Below are 22,781 nucleotides of genomic sequence, written 5' to 3'. Positions count from 1 at the left end.
TACGAACGTAACAAAATACAGACAGGCCTCTCTTCTAGTTGGTGCATTAACATACTGCGTCAAAAAACAATCTTTCAATAACTCAATGAATTCACTTTCCTGTAATCCATTAGTCACTGGGTTCTCTCACTCAATTTTTGAGAAAGTTATGTAACCCATAAGTATAACATCACCCTCAGAACATGCTTTTGATAATACGCTGATAGTTGTTTATTAAAATCACTATCAGCATTAGGGGTTCCAAAGCATACACCACTGTTATTCCTTTGTCCTTACAGCTTTCAATGTTCACCCAGGTACTTCACAAAGTCTCGATTCATCTCCTATCATAAGCAAGCTCATGTTTAAATTCTCTCTTCACCTTTACAATCTTGGCTATCTTTCCTTTAATACTATGTTAATCACCATCCTTTAAGGTAGGCCAGATTTCAGTTATTGCTATTATATCAAATGTGCATATAATTCCAGCTCATTTATTTTATTCTTACTATTTCTTCCTTTACACAGGCCATCCTTAGTCTATTACGAATGTTTTTCATCTTATTCCAATTCATTTTAATATTTTTGAGCCTATAATTGGTTTATGACATAATGTTATTCTCCACTGTTAAGCCTGCATGTTGTAAGTTCCCTGTCACCCCCACCTCCCCATTCCCTAATTTAAACTGTCCTCAACTAACTGAAGCATATGCCCACCCAGTACATTAGTGCCCCTCTGATTCAAATGCAACCCGTTCCAATGGTATAGGTCAGGGGTCGGCAACGTTTACCACTGAAAGTGCCAATATGGACCCATTTCCCACAGAAAAGAAAACACTGGGAGCCACAAAACCCGTTTGACATTTAAAATGAAATAACACTGCATACAACGTTTTTTTTTGCCTTTATGCTATGTATAAACAAACTATAATGCGTTGCATTTATGAAATTGATGAACTCCGCCAGAGAAAACGAAATTACATTTCTGCATGCAACAAAAACATTTTGAACTCTGAATAAAAGACATTGGGTTGAAGGTTACTCCATAGTTAGCCTACCTTGGATCAAAGAATTAAAAGAAAGCGCGCACTGGCGGGTGTCAGGCATTGGCAGTGGTGATGTATATTAATAGCGATGAAAAACACGTTGTAACGGTGTAGCGCTACACGCAGCGCTAAAATAAAGATACTGCAGTCAAAGGTAACTTTATTCGAACTAAACAGCCTTGCTTTAAAGCCTCCCTCAAACCATCCCCGTGGGTGCGGATGCTCCAAAAGACACGTACTCACAAACCCCCATAGGCTATCTCCCTTAGCCGGAACAGTGGCCAATTGTGAGCCGGTTCGGATGTGCCAGGAAATGGGGTCTCCACAACGTTTTTAGATTGTACAAGATCACCATAATCTTCAAATTTCGAATTACATTTCAAAATCTAACAAACCACGGGGAGCCGCAGCAAAGAGATGAAAGAGTCGAATGCGGCTCCGGAGCCGTGGGTTGCCGACCCCTGGTATAGGTCCATCTGCCCCAGAAGGAGCCCCAATGTCCCATACACATATGCCCCCCTCACCTACACCATGATTTGAGCCACATGTTAAATCGTCCTATCTTCTCCATCTTACCTGGACTGGAGCGTGGCACAGGCAGAACTTCTGAGAAAGCCACCTTGTCAGTTCTGGCCCTACGTTTCCCAGCTAACTCTTGCAGAACTGACAGTCTGCTCTTACCTGTGCCACTTGCTCTAATGTGGACAATGACTACTGGATCCACCACAGTTCTGGCTAGGAGCTTATCTACTTGTCCAGGGAAGTCCCCTACGTGTACAAGACTCCTTGTCAGTACACACCTGATTCTCAATCCCTTCTGATAATTGAGTCCCCCTACTATCATTACGTCCTTTTTGCGAGGATTAGGTTTAGGATTAGAGAGGGTCCTGTGGGGTTCCTCTGTCTTGCCTACCAGCGTCGCTGAGCATCACTAGATGTTTAAAATGGTTGGACACTTCTAACTCTGGGGTTGATGCCCCTAGATAGTGTGCACCTCTTACCTTCTGCTTCTTTCCCACGGTCCCCCACCTGTCTCTTTCTTTCTGGTATGGAGTCTCAACCCATGGCTCTTTTGGAGTTCACACTATCTCCCTAAAGGACATCTGGAACATAACTGCCAATACTCTACAACGTCGCAAGTCAGCTACCTCCTCCTCAAGTTCAGACACCTTGTTCCTGAAGTGTTAGATTAGCTGACGTTACTCGCATATGAACTCTTCAAGGGAGCAAGTTAAGAACTGTACCTAATCATGTTGCCGCTTGTTGTGAACTACATATACCTGTCTGGACACGCCCCCTGCTGACTGCTCCTGTGGCTCCTCCCACAGACCCCGGTATAAAGACGATAAAGGCCTGAGCCCAGCCTCTCAGTCTCCAGGATGTAGTATGGTGGTCACTCACTGCTTGTTCCTTCTTCCAGTCAATAAAAGCCGATATCTCGCCTTACGTCTCAGAGTGAGTTATTGATGGTGCATCAATTTTCTTGACTGGAAGTTTTAAAACATGGAAACCGTTTTGCGTCCGGAAAGATTGGATTTGGACCCCCAAGACCCTGAAGCAGCTCTTGCTTTTGAACTCTGGCTTGCATTCTTCCAATCATACTTGGAGGAGGTTCGTGCAAATGAACCCGCCATTAAGCACAGAATTCTCCTCTTGAGAATCGCCCCAAAAGTTTATTCATTTATCAGGGACCTGTCGACCTACGAAGGGGCACTGGACGCCCTCAAAAGACAGTTCCTGCGGCCGGTGAACACCGTCTACGCAAAACATTGTTTAGCTATGCGACGACAGCGGCCTGGAGAATCGAGCGCCGAGTTTCTCCGAGCACTACAGACACTCGTCCGAACTTGTGACTGCAAAACGCTCACGGCAGAACAGCATGCGGAGCTGCTAGTACGAGACGCCTTTGTGACAGGACTGAGGTCAGTGTACGTGCGTCAGAGGTTGCTGGAAAAAGCCAATCTTACCTTACGCTCAGCGATCGAGACGGCCGACACTCTGGAAGCTGCTCTGCACAACGCTGATGCTGTCCAGCTGGTTCCCACAAGCGAATTCGCCAACGCCGCTGCCAGTCACGATTCCACGAGCTCCCCGAACCTGACCACGGCTGCGGCCTGTCAAAAGCCCGTGCTGTGTTATTTCTGCGGAGTCGGAAAACATCCCCAACAACGCTGCCCGGCGCGAGAAGCGACATGCTCCAGCTGCGGAAAGCAGGGCCATTTTGCCAAGGTCTGTAAGTCTAAACTATGAGCGGAGTGCAGTGCTGCGGGTGAGACATGGGGGCCGCCATCTTGCATGCCCAGATGTGCGCGGCCATCTTTGTCGGCGTCAACATGCCCTGCCCCCTACCCGTGTGAGACATGGGGGCAGCCATCTTGCGTGCCCGAATGTGGGCAGCCATCTTTGTCGGCATCAACATGCCCCGCCCCCGACCTGCCGGTGCTTACCGGGCACCAAGACGGCTCAACTCTGGCCACCGTAACCCTCGACCAAAGCACCCCACACCAGCTTGCAAGGTCAATGATGGACATCCTGGTGGAGGGGCACAGGACTAGATGCCTGTTTGACACAGGCAGCACTGAGAGTTTTATTGACCCGGACACAGTGCAATGCTGCGGACTGGTGACATGGCCGGTAAGTCAGAGGATCAATTTGGCTTCTGGGTTGCATTCCACAGACATCCAGGTGGGTTGTGTAGCAACATTGGTGGTACAAGGCACAGAATATCGGAACTTTGCACTACTGGTCATGCCTAAACTGTGCGCACCTGTGCTATTGGGGCTGGACTTCCAGAGCCATCTCGAAAGTGTGACTATGGCATATGACGGGCCCCTCCCACCACTCACTGTCAGGAATCCTCAGTTTTGTGGGACTTCGTCATAAACCCCGCTACTGACCACACACACACACCAGCCCACACATCCCACTCAGCACCATGCCGACAGCTGCGCTACCGACACCACTTGCAGTCTCTCCACCCTCAAGGTCCCTCTCCCGACGCTGTTCGCCAACCTGACCCCCGACTGTAAACCTGTGGCAACTAAAAGCAGGAGGTACAGCACGGGGGACAGGGCCTTCATTCAGTCAGAGGTGCAGCGGCTGCTCAGGGAGGGGATCATTGAGCCAAGCACGAGTCCTTGGAGGGCCCAGGTGGTTGTTGTTCGGACTGGGCAGAAAGATAGGACGGTCGTGGACTATAGTCAAACCATCAATAGGTTCACGCAGCTTGACACGTACCCCCTACCCCGCATCGCGGATATGGTCAACCAGATAGCTCAGTACAAGGTGTACTCGACAATAGATCTGAAATCCGCTTATCACCAGCTCCCCATCCGCCCAGAGGACCGCCCCTTCCCTCCATCGACCGCAATGTCTATTTTCTCAATATTATCGACGAGTACTCGCGGTTCCCCTTTGCCATTCCCTGCCCCAACACCACTACCACATCCGTCATAAAAGCCCTGCGCCAGCTCTTCACTCTGTTCGGATATCCCTGCTATATCCACAGTGATAGAGGGTCCTCCTTTATGAGTGACGAGCTGCGCCAATACCTGCTAGCTAGGGGCATTGCTACTAGTTGGACCACGAGTTATAATCCCCGGGGAAATGGACAGGTGGAGAGGGAGAATGCCACAGTGTGGAAGGCCACACTTTTAGCCCTTAAGTCAGAAGGGTTGCCGGTCTCTCGATGGCAGGAGGTCCTCCCTGAGGCACTCCACTCTATCCGCTCTCTGTTATGTACGTCCACCAATGCCACCCCTCACGAACACCTATTCTCTTTTCCCAGGAAGTCTGTCACTGGGACCACCCTAGCAGTTTGGTTGACGTCCCCAGGGCCAGTGCTGCTCCGGAAACATGTGAGGCGTACTAAATACGCTGGTCGAGAGGGTTCACCTTCTACATGCGAACCCCCAGTATGCCTACGTGGTCTTACCTGATGGGCGGGAGGACACGGTCTCCGTCCGCGACCTGGCGCCCGCAGGTGCAGCAGACCACTACCCTGAACACTCTCCGGTAACTATGAACCCTGTACCCGAGGTGACACCGCGCACACCAGGCCCTACACAGACTCCTCACGACACTCATATACCGGGCGTTTCGTACGCATATATACCAGGCACCTCGCACATGCATGAGGGATCACTGACGCCTAGTGGGCTGACACCGCCAATTAGGCCGGATCCAGTGCAAGCACCACCACCGGCATCTGTACAATCACAGCCGGTGCTACGTAGATCGCAGCGACAGATTCGACCACCTGATAGACTTAACCTGTAAGAAACTTCGCCACATGGGGACTGTTTAAAACAAAGGCGGGGTGAATGTGGTGAATTACATATACCTGTCTGGACACACCCCCTGCTGACTGGTCCTGTGGCTCCTCCCACAAACCCCTGTATAAAGGCGATCAAGGCCTGAGCCCGGCCTCTCAGTCTCCAGGATGTAGTATGGTGGTCACTCACTGTTTGTTCCTTCTTCCAGTCAATAAAAGCCGATATCTCGCCTTATGTCTCAGAGTGAGTTATTGATGGTGCATCACCGCTGCCCCATACAAAACTAGAAGGGGAGATACTCTTCTCCACTTGTGTTCTAAATTCAGTTCGAACTTGACTCAATGCAATCTTCCCAGAGAAACTGCTGAATTCCTTCCTGTGAGTCAGCAGTGTTTTACATCCAATCACCCCCATTCTGATTTCTTCCCCTTTTCTTTCCAGTCCTGATGAAGACTTTTGACTCAAAACATCAACTCTTTTTCCTTTCCTTAGATGCTGCCTGACCTGCTGATTTGTTCCAGCATTTTGTATGTGTTACAATCATCTCCATTGTTTGCAGCCCATGCCCCTGGATTTGTCTGCTTTGCCTCTGACATCTGACCCATATCTCTAAGTTGTGCACCATAGTAGAACCAACTGATAATTACTGGAGAAATGGAAGTGCCCCTCATCTGACAGGCGAGTTCTGTGGAACATTTCAAAACATGTCTTAAAAACCTATTTTTTAATTTGGCCTACTTGTAGGATTTCTTAATGCTTGTTGAAAATGATTACATTTATATAATTTGGTACATTCAATTAAATTTTATTCTGTATAATGTCTGTCTTTACTTATGATTTCCAATTCTGTCTTGTATTTTTATGTATTTTTATGATTTACCTTTATAATCTATGTAAAGCATTTTGAGCCTGCATTTTAATGTATGAAAGGTGCTACATAAGTAGTATTATTACGTTTGTACATTATATAAATGTAATCATTTTCAACGAGCATTAAGTAATCCTACAAGTAGGCCAAATTAAAAAATAGGTTTTTAAGACACGTTTTGAAATGTTCCACAGTACTAGCCTGTCAGATGAGGGGCACTCCCATTTTTCCAGTAATTATCTGTTGGTTCTACTATGGTGCACAATTTAGAGATTTGGGTCAGATGTCAGAGGCAAAGCAGACCTTAGAAGTAAGAGGTAAATGGCTAAGTAGACCTTTAAATAGAACAGCTATAGCGAATAGGTCACACTGTTCTCTGTGAATAGACAATAATGTTTCTAAACTAGACAAATATGATTATTTTAGCTATAAACACTGATTGTTGTTTGACAAATGATGCCGTTCTACACATCAGCATGCCAAATGTCTGAAGCATGCTAGACTGTATGGTGACTGGAAGTATTATTTTGGATTTTTCTGAGCTGAGCCATTTTCCCCATGTTACTGCATGTTCATGTTTTGCACTCAATTGTGTGGTACTGATAAATGTTGTTCCCTCAATTCAGTATCAGGCCTTTTTCATTTAAACCCATTTATCTATCAGTATCCTTCCTTCATCTCTTCACTATATGAGATGTTTAAAAAGTGTATTTGTCTTTAGAAATTGTGTACCTAACACAATGTGGGAAGTCCTGATTAACCTCCATAAGTCTTCAGTAAAGCCTTGGCTTGAGCATAGTGTTCAATACTGAACTTCCCACTTATAAAAGATGCCAAGGCTTCTTTGAAGAGACTGTTGGATAGGTACATGGAGCTTAGAAAAATAGAGGGCTATGGGTAACCCCAGGGAATTTCTAAAGTAAGTAATGTTCGGCATGGCATTGTGGGCCGAAGGGCCTGTATTGTGCTGTAGGTTTTCTATGTTTCTAAGATATTATTCAGAATGACTGCTGAAATGATGTTTTGCTTGGTTTATATTAGATATTGAAAAGTGATCATCAGTTTGATATAAATGGTAAATAATGAGAGAAGAATTGAAAATTCTTTTTACATGGACGATTGCAAAGATCGAGAACAAACAGAAGGAATGTTAGAATTGTATTCATTGCAAACCTTCAAAAAAACATGTACTTCACTAATTTGCAGTATTGAAGAGAAAAATGATTCAGTTGTAGTCAGATATGGATTGTTTGATTTGTATTATTCCTCTTGGCAACCAGAAACCCATTCTCTTCATAACATTACAACATACTTCCTGTTTGCATTTTCCATTTTTAGTTGCACAGCATTATGCCACTCTACCACATTCCTTTTGTCAATATGACCCTCGAAGGAATTATTCCTATTTTCAGCAGTATGAAACAATAGCCCATGTATCCTAACCTAAACTTTGTGGAACCATTCTTCATTTATGTGCAACTTTTCTGACTTCAATGCAAATTATTTCACAGTGGCACTGATACGTATTCCACTTACTACATTATCAGGTCTGCTACATTGAGGGTCACAGAGTTGTCAACCTAGCTAATGAACTTTTTGGATATAATGGGTGGTCCCATTCCATCACACAACAAAATGTTGGTGAGTAAGACTAATTTAGTTGTGGCTATTGTCAAAGTAAATATTTGGGATCTGAGGATCTGATAATTTGTTCGTTCCAGAATTATGGATGTATATTATTTCTCAGAGTATAGAATGGATTATCTAGCCAAAGTTCAAATCTAATTCCAGTTTGCTAGATGTGACATTACATACCAGCTTCACCAGGAAATGCAGTATCCAGTAAATATTTTGATAATTGTAACATAACAATTAAACCAAATTGATGGTTTAATGGATGTTGCTAGAAATCCATTAATCCTGTGTTTGATTTAATTTAGTTGTATGTTTTCTTTCAGATTTTGTGGATCTCATTAATGGAAAATTTTATGTGGGTGTCAGTGCATTTGTAAAGGTCCAACTCAAGGTATAAATGATTCTTGTTAAAATGCTAGTCTGTCAATGTGACGTAACCAAGAAAATTAATAATGGTATTAATTTTGGTTTTAGTTGTATTGGGTGTAATTCTGTAAATATTACATGCATTTTAATAGTGTGATACCTTGACCTTCAGGACGGAAGTTTCCATGAAGATGTTGGTTATGGAGTGAGTGAGGGACTGAAATCCAAGGCAATGTCCCTGGAGAAGGCCAGGAAGGAAGCAGTTACTGACGGATTAAAGCGATCTCTGAAGTATTTATCAAACGCTTTTTTAAATTTTGTGCAGCAAAAGTAGAAAAATTCTGGCAACTAATATTATATTATGTTTAAAGTAAAATTACTGTTGTCCATGAGGACAACTGACAACCAGAGAAGACAGATATGGTGAAAGTGGCAATAAAAGCTGTCAGAGTAAGTAAGTGATCACAAACTGGTGAATTGTGATTCAGTGACATTGGATAAATATACTTTGCCCTTAGGAAACAGGCTTAATCGTCCAAATGTTAACTAAAATATTGAATTAATGTATTATTAGATTTTAAACATGGCGAATGAGACTAGCTTATTGGTCAGTGTGGACGAGTAGTTCCTGTGCTGAAGTTCATAAATTCTGAAGTATCAAATCATGAATGGGAAAAGTGAGAGTCAGGGATAGATGTTGGACATCTAACATTTAACACCCCTTTAAAATATTGTAATTATCGAACATAATTCCTGTACTTGAAGCTCATTGGTCTATTTGTTGCTTTATTGGGTTACTTTATTGTTAACCTTTGCTGTTGACAGACTGAAAAGTTGATTGCAGAATAATGATCAATTGAAAAATAAGCACAGTAATTCAATGAAAATTTGGCAGTTCAGGTAGCTGGCCTAGTGGTAATATTAGCAGCAATGTGTAACTGCATTGAATTTTTTAATTTCAGATCCTTTGGTAATGCCTTGGGTAATTGTATTCTGGATAAAGAGTACCTGCGAATGGTTAATAAACTACCCCGGCAGGTGAGGATTTATTTGGGATACGTATAATAAGAGAACTGCTGCATGGAAATACAGAACTTTTACTGGGATAATGCCACAAATGGGCTCAAACTGACCACCACTTGAGTTATCTGTACGTGCTGCTGGTATTCATTTTAACTTGTGTGGCAAGTGTGAAGTGTCTGCCCAAAGCCACACAAATCCAAAATGTGGCAAAACATAGCACCGTCATGTTGTTGTGGAAAGCTGCCCATGAATAATTGGAAGCAGCTGACAACTGACTAAGATCTATCTCCAGTTTAAACAAGTAAAGGCATTAAAACAAGCTCATTTAATACAAGAAATGCCACACATGAGGCTGCTTAACAAACTAAAACCCTACAATGTTACAGAAAAGATACCGACATAGCGCATTAGCTGACGGGCGGGATGCAATGAGTGGGAATAAAGGGGGCCTTTTCTGGTTGACTGCCAGTGACTAATGGTGTTCCTCAGGGGTCAGTATTGGGACCGCTACTTTTCACATTGTTTATCATTGATTTAGAATTGATGGCATTGTGGCAAAGTTTGTGGATGATATGAAGATAAGTGGAGGGGTAAGGGTAGGTAGTGCTGAGGAAACAATGTGATTGCAGCAGGACTTGGACAGATTGGAAGAATGGGCACAAAAGTGGCAGATGGTATATTGTTGGGAAATGTATGCTAATGCATTTTGGTAAAAGGAATAATAGTGCAATTATCTAAATGCGGAAAAGGTTCAAACAGCAGAGGTTTAGCGGGACTTAGGAGTCCTCAGGCAAGATTCGCAGAAGGTTAATTTGCAATTTGAGTCTGTGGTAAAGAAGGCAAATGCAGTGTTGGCATTTATTTCAAGAGGCATAGAATATAAAAGCAAGGAGACAAGGAGACACTAGTCAAGCTGCTCTTGGTGTGTTAACAGTCGTCGGTCCCATATCTCAGAAAGGATGTGTTGCCATTGGAGAGAGTCCAGAGGAGGTTTACAAGAATGATTCCAGGAATGAAGGGGTTAACGTATTAGAGTTTGGCAGCTTTGGAATTTAGAAGGATGTGGGGGGGGATCTCATTGAAATCTACCAAATGTTGAAAGGGCAGATGTGGAGAGGATGTTTCCTATGGTGGGAGTACCCGGAACAAGAGGGTACAGCCTCACAATTGAGGGGTGACCTTTTAGAACAGAGGTAAGGAGGAATTTTTTTAGCCAGAGAGTATTGAATCTGAGGAATGCTCTACCACAGACTGCGGTGGAGGCCAAGTCCATGGGTACATTTAAGTCAGAAGTTGATAGTTTCCTGATCGGTCAGGGCATGAAAGGATATGGCAAGAAGGCAGGTGTATGGGGTTGAGTGGGATATGGCATCAGCCATGATGGAATGGCAGAGCAGACTCAATGGGCTGAATGGCCTAATTCTACTCCTGTCTTATGGTCTAAGTGTTAATTAATGTATGCCATACGGCCACTTCGCTCCATCAGTCTAACCTAGCACAAGTTCAGTTGACAGATTCTCCAACCAAACAACAAAGAGAATTGCTACAGATTTATATTCTGCTTCCAGACTCCAAAGTCAAAAGTTAGTCAATGAATCACTGACAAGATTGAGGGTTCAGCATCACCCAGGATGTTCAGTTCCACATAGAGCCACTAGCATTCACCAGCAAACACTGGCAAATGTTATTTGAATGTTCTGAACAGTGAACCAATAAAACATACCTGATTAGGTAACCATTGTTCAGTTTTCTTGTTAATCTCCTGTCCTAGCAGACAGAATAAATTTTGGATAGGCCGAGCATGTAGAATATTTAAGTGCTAAGGATAAAATTCAGGGCCAGGGCTCTGTTCCTACACCATGGCTTACTTTATCCTTCCCTTGAGTCCAGAGATCAAGTCAGTGTACATTAGTCTGTTCCATATAATACCAAACCTCAAGCTAATTAAATAAGCACTTTACACACAGACTCAATCTATCTTGTACTACACTATATAGCAGGTCATCGTCATTAAACACAAAGTACACTGCAGATGCAGTGGTCAAATCAACACGTACAAACACACTGGAGGAACTCAGCAGGTCAGGCAGCTTCCATGGAAGTGAGCAGTCAATGTTTCCACAGATGCTGCCCGACCTGCTGAGTTCTTCCAGCGTGTTTGTACGTGAGGTCATCTTCATTTTTTGTTAAACTTAAGTTGCTAATAGTTTTGGTTGGGGTTATATTTTAAATAATATTATTTTATTCTTGTTTTCCACTATTTTATTTTAACACCTTCAGGATCAGCTTTTGTAAGTGCACCCTCTTTGTGATAACTCTTCTCCCCTTCTGAAACATACCAGATAGGATAAATTGTTTTTGTTTGCCATTCGCCTTTGCTGTGAAAAATTTGGTGAAGTTTGATCTCTGCCATGGATTGGGATGACTTGCCTGTAGTTTCTAATGTCCAAGGCAAGCATTAATTATTCTTGCCTAAACACCATTGAGAAAGTGGTAGGGTATTGCTTTCAATTACTGTAGATGGTCTGGTAAAGGTCGGAGCTTTCCATCCAGTGATACAATGGTGGGCTTGCAATCTTTAATCCCAAGTAAAGATGGTATGCAGTGTGGAGAGGAACCCAGTAGTGGTGGTGTTCCCATGTCCTCGTGGCGGAGGCAAGGACAGCTGATGCCCAATAAACTGAGCATTGTGTAGAGTTTGAGATCATGATCTTTAAATACTATTTTCCTTAACCTCCCAAAATCTGTGCTAGTGCACTGATGGTATGGTAAATTCCAAAAATGCTGCAAGTAGCAGGAAGTCAGCCTGCATTGATGGGAAGAGAAGCAGGGTTTCTCCCTTCCTCCATCCACCCTGTAGTTTAACAAGCTTACATTTTGCTGTGTTTGTCTCCTCCTCAGTTCTGGTGGAAGGTCTTAACTGAAATAGTTTTATTTTAATGTGGTTTGATGAAGGATCATTAGCCAAAAACATTAACACTTTTTTCCCCATAGATGTGGCCGAACTTGCTAGTTTTTCTACCATTTTCTGTTATTATGTATGTTCAACATATTTTTATTTATTTTCACTTAATGGTAAGTATCCTTCACTGCAATGTGGATTCTAAGATTGAGGTTTTCCAGGACCTGTTATGGACCTTTATTGTTGGAGGGCAGTGTTGTGCAGTGGGGCAGGTTGGTCAAACTCTTTTCTTTCTTTCTTTCTTTCTAAATCTTTTTATTAATATTAGTAATATGGACAGAATACAGATGATATATTGATAAAGAAATTACCAACATACACATTCCATTACATATGAAAAAAAAACATACATAATAGTTACAATATAAATGAGTTTACCAAGACATAAGCCATAAGATATATGTATGGACATAGTAAATCTAAATATTTCATAATGTATAATATTAAAAAAACAGGAAAAAGAAAGAAAAAAAAACAAAAAAAAAAATTTATATAATGCAGAACTAGCTAATCTAATCTAATAACTATAACTAATAAGTAATATAAAAGAAAAAAAACAAAAGAGAAGAGAAAAAAAAAGCGGGCTGTTTATAATATCTCACAAAAATAAGTATTCATCAATGCCGTCACTTCCAGTCCTCTCAAAATGCATAAGCTGAAAGCTGGGAAATCAAATGAACTTGGCACAGGGTCATATTACATCATATGAAAATGTTGAATAAATGGTCTCCATAACTTTTCAAATTTAATAGAAGTCTCAAAAGTACCACTTCTAATTTTTTCTAAATTTAAACATAACATAGTTTGAGAGAACCAATTAAATACAGTGGGAGGATCAATTTCTTTCCAATTCAACAATATAGATCTTCTAGCCATCAGAGTTAGAAATGCAATCATTCGACGGGCTGAAGAAGATAAATGCAGTGAATCTAACATTGGTAAACCAAAAATTGCGGTAATAGGATGAGGTTGTAAATCAATATTCAAAACCGCAGAAATAATATCAAAAATATCTTTCCAGTATTTCTCCAAAAATGAACACGACCAAAACATGTGAGTTAAAGACGCAATTTCAGAATGACATCTATCACAAATAGGACTTATATGAGAGTAAAAATGAGCTAATTTATCCTTGGACATATGGGCCCTATGTACGACCTTAAATTGTATTAGTGAATGTTTGGCACATAACAATGATGTATTAACTAATTGAAGAATTCTATCCCAATTCTCACTAGAAATACTAAAACTAAGCTCTCTTTCCCAATCCTGTTTAGTCTTATAAAGAGGCTCTGAACGTATCTTCATAATTATATTATAAAGTTTTGAAATAAGCCCTTTTTGAAAAGGGTCTAATTCAAATAAACTCTCCAAAGTATCTGAAGGCACAAAATTTGGAAACGTAGAGAGTACAGAACTTAAAAAATGTCTAATCTGTAAATATCTAAAAAAATGAAATCTCGGCAAGTTATATTTGTTGGATAATTGTTCAAAAGACATGAAACAATTATCTAAAAATAAATCAGAAAATCTTAGTAATCCCTTAGTTTTCCAAGCTGAATAAGCTTGATCTATAATGGAAGGGTGAAAAAAACAATTAGATACAATAGGACTATTTAAAACGAATTGAGTCAACCCAAAAAATCTCCGAAATTGAAACCATATACGCAATGTATGTTTAACTATCGGGTTGTCAATTCGTTTCGGCAATTTAGAAAGAGCAAAAGGGAGAGAAGTCCCTAAAATAGAACCCAAAGCATAAGCTGATACCGATTTAGTTTCTAAACTCACCCAACAAGGGCCAAAAGATCCACCCCCATCTTTCAACCAACATAACAAATATCTAATATTAACTGCCCAATAGTAAAATCTGAAATTAGGTAATGCTAACCCGCCTTCCTTTTTTGTCTTCTGTAAATATGTTTTACCTAACCTGGGATTTTTATACTGCCATATATATGAAGAAATTTTAGAGTCAACATTAGTAAAAAAAGATTTCGGGATAAAAATTGGTATCGCTTGAAAAATATATAAAAACTTAGGTAAAATAACCATCTTAATAGCATTAATCCTACCTATTAGGGATAGAGACAAAGGTGACCACTTAGTAAACAAACCTTTAATCTGATCAATTAAGGGTAAAAAATTAAATCTAAATAAATCTTTATGGTTTTTTGTGATTTTGATCCCTAAGTAAGTAAAAGAGTCATTAACTAATTTAAAGGGTAAATTTCCATAAATTGGGACCCGTTTATTCAATGGAAACAATTCACTTTTATTAAGATTTAACTTATACCCAGAAAACTCACTAAATTGAGCCAATAATGATAAAACTGCTGGGATGGATTTCTCCGGGTTAGAAATGAATAGTAATAAATCATCTGCATACAAAGATAACTTATGAATATCTGTCCCACGATTAATACCCAAAATATCCTGTGATTGTCTGATGGCAATTGCCAAAGGTTCTAAGGCAATGTTAAATAGTAATGGACTAAGAGGACATCCCTCTAGTGCCCCGAAATAGGCGAAAAAAAGGAGATCTTTGATTATTGGTAACCACTGAGGCTACTGGAGTATGATAAATCAATTTAATCCATGATATAAATATCGGACTAAAATTAAACTTCTCCAACACATTAAATAAGTAAGGCCATTCAACTCTGTCAAATGCTTTCTCCGCATCTAATGAAATCACGCATTCTGAAGTATCATGTGAGGGAGTATAAACAATATTCAACAATCTCCTAATGTTAAAAAAAGAATAATGATTTTTAATAAAGCCAGTTTGATCATCTGAAATAATTTTGGGTAATACCTTCTCCAATCTAGATGCCAGTAACTTAGAAAAAATCTTGGAGTCTACATTCAATAAAGATATAGGTCTATAAGAAGCACAATTAGTAGGGTCTTTATCTTTCTTCAATATTAGAGAAATGGAAGCTCTATAAAAAGATTGTGGCAAATTCCCTAATCTAATGGCCTCCTCAAAAACCTTACCTAACCAAGGGGAAAGAGTAGCGGAAAAAAATTTAAAAAATTCAACTGTATAACCATCTGGACCTGGTGCTTTCCCAGAATTCATTGAGGAAATAGCCCCCTTAATTTCTACATCCGTAATAGGAGTATCCAATATCAAAAGATCATCAGATGATAACCTTGGAAAATTTAATTTTCCAAGAAAATCAGACATGGTATTATAATCTTGAGGAAATTCAGATTGATACAGGGAGGTATAGAAATCTTGAAATGCCTTATTTATCTCATCATGATTAACTGTCAGATTCCCATTCTGCTGACCAATCTTAGTGATTTGACGTTTAACCAGAGCATTCTTCAATTGACTAGCTAACAGTTTACCAGATTTATCACTATATATATAAAAATCAGATTTAGTTTTCATTAATTGATTTTCAATCGAGGATGTAAGTAATAAACTATGTTCCATTTGAAGTTCAACCCTTTGTTTGTAAAGCTCCTTACTAGGAGCAATCGAATATTTCTTATCAATCTCTTTAATTTTATCAACCAATAAAAGAGTTTCCATCTTGATACGTTTCCTCAAACCAACAGAATAAGAAATAATCTGTCCACGTATATAAGCTTTAAAAGTGTCCCAAAGTGTTCCCCAGGAAATATCATCTGTAGAATTAGTTGAGAAGAAGTCGATCTGCTCCTCCATAAATTTTATAAAGTCAGAGTCTTGCAACAAGGTAGAGTCAAATCGCCATTGTCTAGCATTAGAAGCTGTATCCGTAAATTTCATAGAAAGTAATAACGGAGCATGATCAGAGATAGCTATAATATCATAGTTACAACCGATTACCAATGGAATAAAACAAGAGTCTACAAAAAAATAATCAATTCTTGAATAAGAGTGATAAACATGTGAGAAAAAAGAAAACTCTTTGTCATTAGGATACCGGAATCTCCAAATATCAAAAACTCCATTGTCAGTCAAAAAAGAGTTAATACAAGTGGCCGACTTATTAGGTAAAGTCTGAATAGATAAAGATTTATCCATCAGAGGATTTAAACAACAATTAAAGTTACTACCCATTATTAACTTATATTCGTTTAGATTGGGTAAAGAAGTAAATAAAGACTTAAAAAAGTCAGGACAATCCACATTTGGAGCATAAACATTAACCAAAGCAACCTTTTTATTACAAAGTAAACCCGTAGTTAACAAAAATCTGCCATTCGGATCTGAAAAAATATCATGTTGAACAAATGGAATAGAGGAGTCAATAAAAATTGAAACTCCTTTTACTTTAGCATTCGAATTTGCGTGATACTGTTGACCCCGCCAAAATCTAAAAAAACGAAATTTGTCCTCCCTCCTCACATGAGTTTCTTGTACAAAAATGATATGAGCATTAAGTCTTTGGAATACTTTGAAAATCTTCTTTCGTTTAATTGGATGATTTAAACCATTAGTATTCCAAGACACAAAATTAATGGTCTGAGCCATAATTCTATAATCAACCCTTTGGTATAGAAAGGGTTAACCAACTTATAAACTCATGCACCCGGAAGAGGAACAAAAGTAATGAGAAGACCCGGAAGTGACGACAACACAGACATATTTGAAGTTCAAAAACAGCCCGAATAAAAAAAAAACTAACACAAACCGGTACAAAAAAATAGAATTAGAAAACAGACCATCCCCCCACCCCCCGAGAAAAAGAGAAAAAGCCAAAATATGACTTAAAAAGAGAAAAAGTAAGACTAATCCTACCCCCATGTCAGCTGAAGAACACTCCATATAAAAAGGATATATATAAAAGAATCACCCCAACTTTAAAAATAAAATCGCTATAATAAAAACCATATTTCTAAGTATAGTTAGTTGTAAAAAGAATAAAAATATAATCACTAAAAAACAATTATAACTCGGGCTCTGGCCCAGACAAAACAAAAAATATTTAAGCGATGCATTGTACGGAAGAAACGCGAAAAATATAAACATAATGCCATCTTAAGCAAAACCAAAAATCTTTTCCAAAAAACCACCATCTTAATCAAGGAAAAATTTACCTTCAAAGAATTAAAAATATATCTTCAAAGGAACAAAGTTAATAGACAAGTATGTAGTTAAATGATTAAAGTGTATAAGGCAAAACAATTAACATGACGCAAACACACTTTAACTTGAGTATAAAGTGTAGGATGAACCTACACCAATAACCAGATTATAATTCTGGTTTAAGAGATCGAGAACCATCTTACACGATCAGAATCATTCATTTATTAAAGACTGGTGTCTGTAGCAGTAGGGAAGTTCTCCTCCAGATATTTTCTCACTTCTGAAGTTGAAAGGAAAACTTGTCATGGAGCATTCGACGGAGAAATTCGAAGCTTCGCAGGGTATAGAAGCGCAGGTTTCAGATTTTTCTCATAACATTCAGCCATCAACGGTTTAAAAAGAAGCCTTCTTTTTAAAAGATCTGAACTAAAATCTTCGATCAAGCGGAAGCAAAAATCTTTGATTTTAATCATTCCTACCCGACGAGCTGCTCTTATAACTTGTTCTTTGTCATGTACATAATGGAACCGGACAATTACCACCGAAGGTTTGTCTGTAACACTCGGTGATCGACGCCGAATTCTATGTGCCCGATCCAATAAAGGGGGGTTATTCGGGAAAATCGTCGGAAACGCTTCTTTTAAAAGTTGAGCAAAATATTTCGAAGGGTCATCTTTTTCTATGCCGTCTGGAAGACCAAGTATACGTAAGTTCTGTCTTCTGGACCGATTCTCAGAATCGTCACTCTTGGCTTTAAGGGCTTCCATCAGCTTAATGGTCGAAATTAAATCCTGTTGCAGTTTTCCAATAGTCAAATCTCGCTTCCGAGCTTCTTCTTGCAGAGACGCAATAAGAGCTTGTTGCTGTTTAATTACTAAATCCGTCTTAACCATGTACTCTTGAAAAGCCTTTATATCTTCTTTAAAAAATTGTTGTAGTTCAGCAAATTTTTTATCCAAAACCTCCATAAACAATTCAAAAGTTAATTGTGTTTGTTGTGTCGGAGCCTGCTTTTTTCCGTTACCGTTCGGATTACGTCCGGGATCCCGTCCCTTAGACCTGAGAGACATTTCTGTTTGCATATCTTCAAAAGTTCACAACAAACTCTTGGCAGTAAATCCAAAAAAAAAATAAAGAAACTTTCGGTATAGGTAAAAATAAGCTGAATAAGGGTGATCAAAGGTTAAAAAAAGTAAAGGTTATGGAGCGAATCCAAAACGGTACTCACTCCATGAGCGTCTCCAGCTGACTCCCCCAAACTCTTTTGTGATGTTATATATAAGATGCATGTTTCGTTGAACAGGATGTCACTGACTTCGAGCCTAGCCACCAGATGCATACAAGCATGTTAATTAGATTGTAGCTCAGTTATTTAAGAAAAGGTGATTAGTTTCTGAGTAAAGCAAATGTTGTTTAAACTATTTCCCAATAATCATGTAGGTTATTGGCGCCTCATCTGGAAGCTCGCCTTGCTTAACTCCAGTCTGTATTGAGTTTGGAGCTGTTACTGGTCAAGATCTTGCTTCAAGTGCCTCAAATGCAGGGGGATGCTGCACAGTCCCCCTCGATTTGATGGTCTAAGGCGGGGGTCGGCAACCCGCGGCTCCGGAGCCACATGTGGCTCTTTTACCTCTGTGCTGCGGCTCCCTGTTGCTTTGGGAAATAATTGGTCAGTATTTAATTAAAATGTATTTTATGTTGGTTTGTTAGTTTTTGAAATGTAATTCTAAATTTGAAGATTATGGTGATCTTGTACAATCTAAATAAGACGTTGTGGCGACCCATTTCCTGACACATCCAAACCGGCTCACAATTAGCCAGCGTTCAGGCTAAGGGAGATAGCCCACGGGGGTTTGTGAGTACGTGTCTTTTGCAGCATCCGCGCCCACGGGGACGGGTTGAGGGAGGCTTAAAAGCAAGGCTGTTTAGTTCGAATAAAGCTATCTTTGACTGCAGTTTACTGACTACGTGTAGCACACCGCTACAACATGTTTTTATCGCTGGCTGTCCAGAGGGAAGGTGCTGAAACGCTTTGTTGCGTGTCTGGAAGAAGTGAAAACTTTCCTGGGCAGCAAAGGGCCCACCTTTCCTGAGCTGGAACAGCCAGAGTGGCTGGAAAAGCTACACTTCATGGTAGACATGACAGCGCACCTGAGCACACTGAACACAGCTCTTCAGGGGAAAGGACGTACAGCCCTACACATGTTAGAGGATGTTTTGGCATTCGAGCGCAAGTTGACAGTGCTTGCCAGAGATTTACAGAAAGGCACATTGTCTCACTTCCCCAATTTGAGAGAGTTCAAACAAGGTCACGACATGATAAATTCGGAGTATTTACATTCTGCAATCATCGCAATGCAAACATCGTTTGGGAAACGCTTCTGTGAGTTCAGAGAGGAAAAAAACACATTATCCTTCCCGGTCACTCCCCTAAGCATCGATCCATCCCTACCGAATACGACTGCTTTGTCAGGTGTGAGTCAACCTGACCAAGTATGATAAATATTTTAATTGCCTATTATTTTACGTATATTCATATGTTTTCATTGTTCAGTGAAATAGTCCTTTTATTTTTCAGGTTGACAGCTGGCTGACGTTATCTTTGGTTTGCTGCTGGCGGCAAATTTAAGTTTAGCGTTTTTCATAAATACAAGAAGGACTCAAATAGACGTTGAGTATTTTACTTAAAAGTAACCTTCAACCCAACGTCTTATTTTCGGAGTTCAAAATGTTTTTGTTGCATGCAGAAATGTAATTTCGTTTTCTCTGCAGGAGCTCATCAATTTCATAAATGCAACACATTATAGTTTGTTTATACATAGCATAAAGGCAAAACAAAACGTTGTATGCAGTGTTATTTCATTTTAAATGTCAAACGGGTTTTGCGGCTCCCAGTGTTTTCTTTTCTGTGGGAAACGGGTCCAAGTGGCTCTTTCAGTGGTAAAGGTTGCTGACCCCTGGTCTAAGGGAAGTCAGAAAAGATTGGTTCAGCATTTAGTACTACTCTCTGCATTTCTGTTGAATTGGTTGTGAAGTGAAGGTCATAGCTCTGGCTGGACAAAATCAACACTGAATCAAAGACCACTGGCAGGAGGAGATTGAGGAGGATCTTGGTGATGACTTTCCCTGTGTCTGACGGCAGGGATACCCCTCCTGAAATAGCACATAATGATTTTGTCTCCTTTATGCAGATTTTTATCCTTTGGTTGACTATGTACCAATTAACAAAAAGACCTCAGAAGATCATTAAAACATGACTGGCAAGTTGGCATTGCAAAGAAATCTTTTCTTTGATTCTTGAGTAATCTTCTAAGCAACGACCACAGTATGGGGTTTTGTCAGTCTATTACTCCTATGAAGTTGTTCATCAATTGTTATGAGAATTCAGTTGAACCATTTAAGGTTATCTTTGTCAAAATACTGTCTTTCAAATATACAATAATTGTAAATATCTTGGCATCTCGAAAAAAACAATTATTCGGTGGCTAATAGATCAGATTCATTTACCAAACACAAGTTTTGTACACATTTTTTTCTTTTTTTTTAAGCAAACGGATTTTCAGTTTGCTGATGCTAAAAGAAATGATGATGAGCCCATGGTTCAGAAAGCCAGGTACAACAGCTTATTACAGGCTCATCTCAGGCCTCTGCCTGCACCCACTTCATGTCCTCCCAACAAAGGTATTAAAGGAGAAACTGCAGACAGGAAGGAAGACGTGGCAGGAGAGAATTACAGACTTTCCAGGTTGGTAAATTTCAAGCGCTTGAGTGTGAGAATGGCATTTAGGCTCTTAATTATCAGACTATAGAAGTATCTAATTATAGATTGCCATGCTTAAACTTTGCATCCTGGAGTCATTCTTGAGTCACCTTCAGTGATGGCTCAGTTATGATCCAGAGATCATTGTCTATGGAGTTAAGTGTGTTTATTTGATGATAATGTATTTACAATGTTTTTCTAAGTAAATGTGAAAAGTATTTACTTTGTAGATTGTACTGCTAGAGCATTAATTTTGTCCCTGATTTTAGTATCTGTAGTTAATACAGCAATGGAAAATTTTTGCCAATTAAAAATATATATATTTTCAAATTGTCTTGACTTTCAGTGGACACCAGAGATATTTGAAAAGTCCTAACCATTGACTAAGCAATCATTTGTTGCACCATTCCTTCCAGTGTAAGATGATAAGAACCCATAATAATGTAAAAAGCAAGAAAGAGAATAGCAAAATGAAATGTATTATATTGGGAATCGAGAAATAGGCCAAACAATAAACCAATATTTTGTATATTTTCATTACTGTAGCTGTTACGCTTCATTCTGCATTTTTATTATTTTACCTTGTTCTACCTGAGTGCACAGTGTGATGCTATGATCTGTTTGAACAGTATGCAAGCCAAGCTTTCCACTGTATTTTCACTTTTAGTACATGTGCCAAAAATAAACTAATTCCAATTCCAAACAGACAGAGCTGAATGGAGGGGTCTGAATGGTCCAATTATATTATGAAACTTGAAATCATTAATATCACTAAAGAGAAAGTCCTGGAGAAATGTGCATACATTGTTACTAATCTTCCAAAATTCTAGAGCAATGATAAACTTAATTCTAGAAAACACAAGGAACTGGGAAGCCGCCAATCAATTAGCTGATCATTTATTGTTGGCACATTGTAACAAACACATTAAAAATTGTGGTGTGATTGGATAGTTTAATAGAGGAAAATATTGTTTGACAATTCTGGTGTTTTGGGAATGTGATGAGCAGAATAGAAAACGGGAAGCCAGTCGATGCAATATTTCTGGATTTTCAAAGGCATTTGACAAGGAAATGTACAGAATATTTTCTAAAAATTAGAGCGTGCAGGTATTTATTATAGATAAATGAAGGAAATCCATAATTGCTAGTCACTTGAGCCTAAATTAGGATCAGTTCTGGTCCTTGATCTATTAATAATTTATATTAACTTAGATAGAAATACAAAGTACAGTATATTCAAGTTTAATTGTCATTCAACCATACGCATGATAGACAAAACAGCATTCCTCCAGGGCCAAGGCGCAAACGGTTGCACATAGCACACAGCCCAAATAGTTATGATATCACATACAGTCACAAAAAATAATATTGGAACAAGTCCCTTAGTGGCATGACCTCAAGTTTGATGATGTATGGGTTTTCTGGAGCCATGTTTCTGTAAGAACAAGTGCGCAACAGTTCCTCATCTCATGCTCAGTCACCAACAGATGAACATCCAGCTTGTCTTCCAGGAAGCAAACACTGAAGAGCAGCACTGACAGGAGAACTGACTTGCAGCAGCTACCCCCAACCCTGCACAGATTCCAGTATGCCTGCTAAAATGCTAAGATGGGGGGGACTGAGCAATGAAGAGGATAAAAAGAGTGCAAAAGGAATTAGTCAGAATGATAGAATGAGGCTGGCTGGATTAATCTTGTTTGGTAAATTGTGAGAAATGTGAGACTGTGCTGCGATATAACTAAGAAAGGCATAGAAAAGATAGTTCATAAATATAGCACACTAGTCATTGTTGATGTATAAAAGACTTTGGTTATGCTGGCTCGTGAGCCTAAAGTATGC

At 39.7% G+C, this 22,781-nt stretch overlaps 1 protein-coding gene across 2 annotated transcripts in view; it reads left to right on the top strand.

The window, feature by feature from the left end:
- Positions 1-22,781, top strand: part of rad52 (RAD52 homolog, DNA repair protein) — a 53,062-nt gene that overhangs the window by 17,399 nt on the left and 12,882 nt on the right. For both annotated transcript variants that reach the window (XM_059978073.1, XM_059978072.1), the window contains exons 3-7: positions 7,715-7,808; positions 8,126-8,193; positions 8,341-8,459; positions 9,131-9,206; positions 20,731-20,927. In XM_059978073.1, the coding sequence (XP_059834056.1) occupies positions 7,715-7,808; positions 8,126-8,193; positions 8,341-8,459; positions 9,131-9,206; positions 20,731-20,927 (554 nt within the window). The remainder of the gene's footprint in view (positions 1-7,714; positions 7,809-8,125; positions 8,194-8,340; positions 8,460-9,130; positions 9,207-20,730; positions 20,928-22,781) is intronic.

The sequence above is a fragment of the Hypanus sabinus genome, chromosome 8 (genome assembly GCF_030144855.1).
Source record: "Hypanus sabinus isolate sHypSab1 chromosome 8, sHypSab1.hap1, whole genome shotgun sequence".
NCBI classification, from domain to species: domain Eukaryota; kingdom Metazoa; phylum Chordata; class Chondrichthyes; order Myliobatiformes; family Dasyatidae; genus Hypanus; species Hypanus sabinus.
The sequence above is the reverse complement of the archived record's forward strand: the minus strand, read 5'-3'. Positions and strand labels throughout refer to the sequence as shown.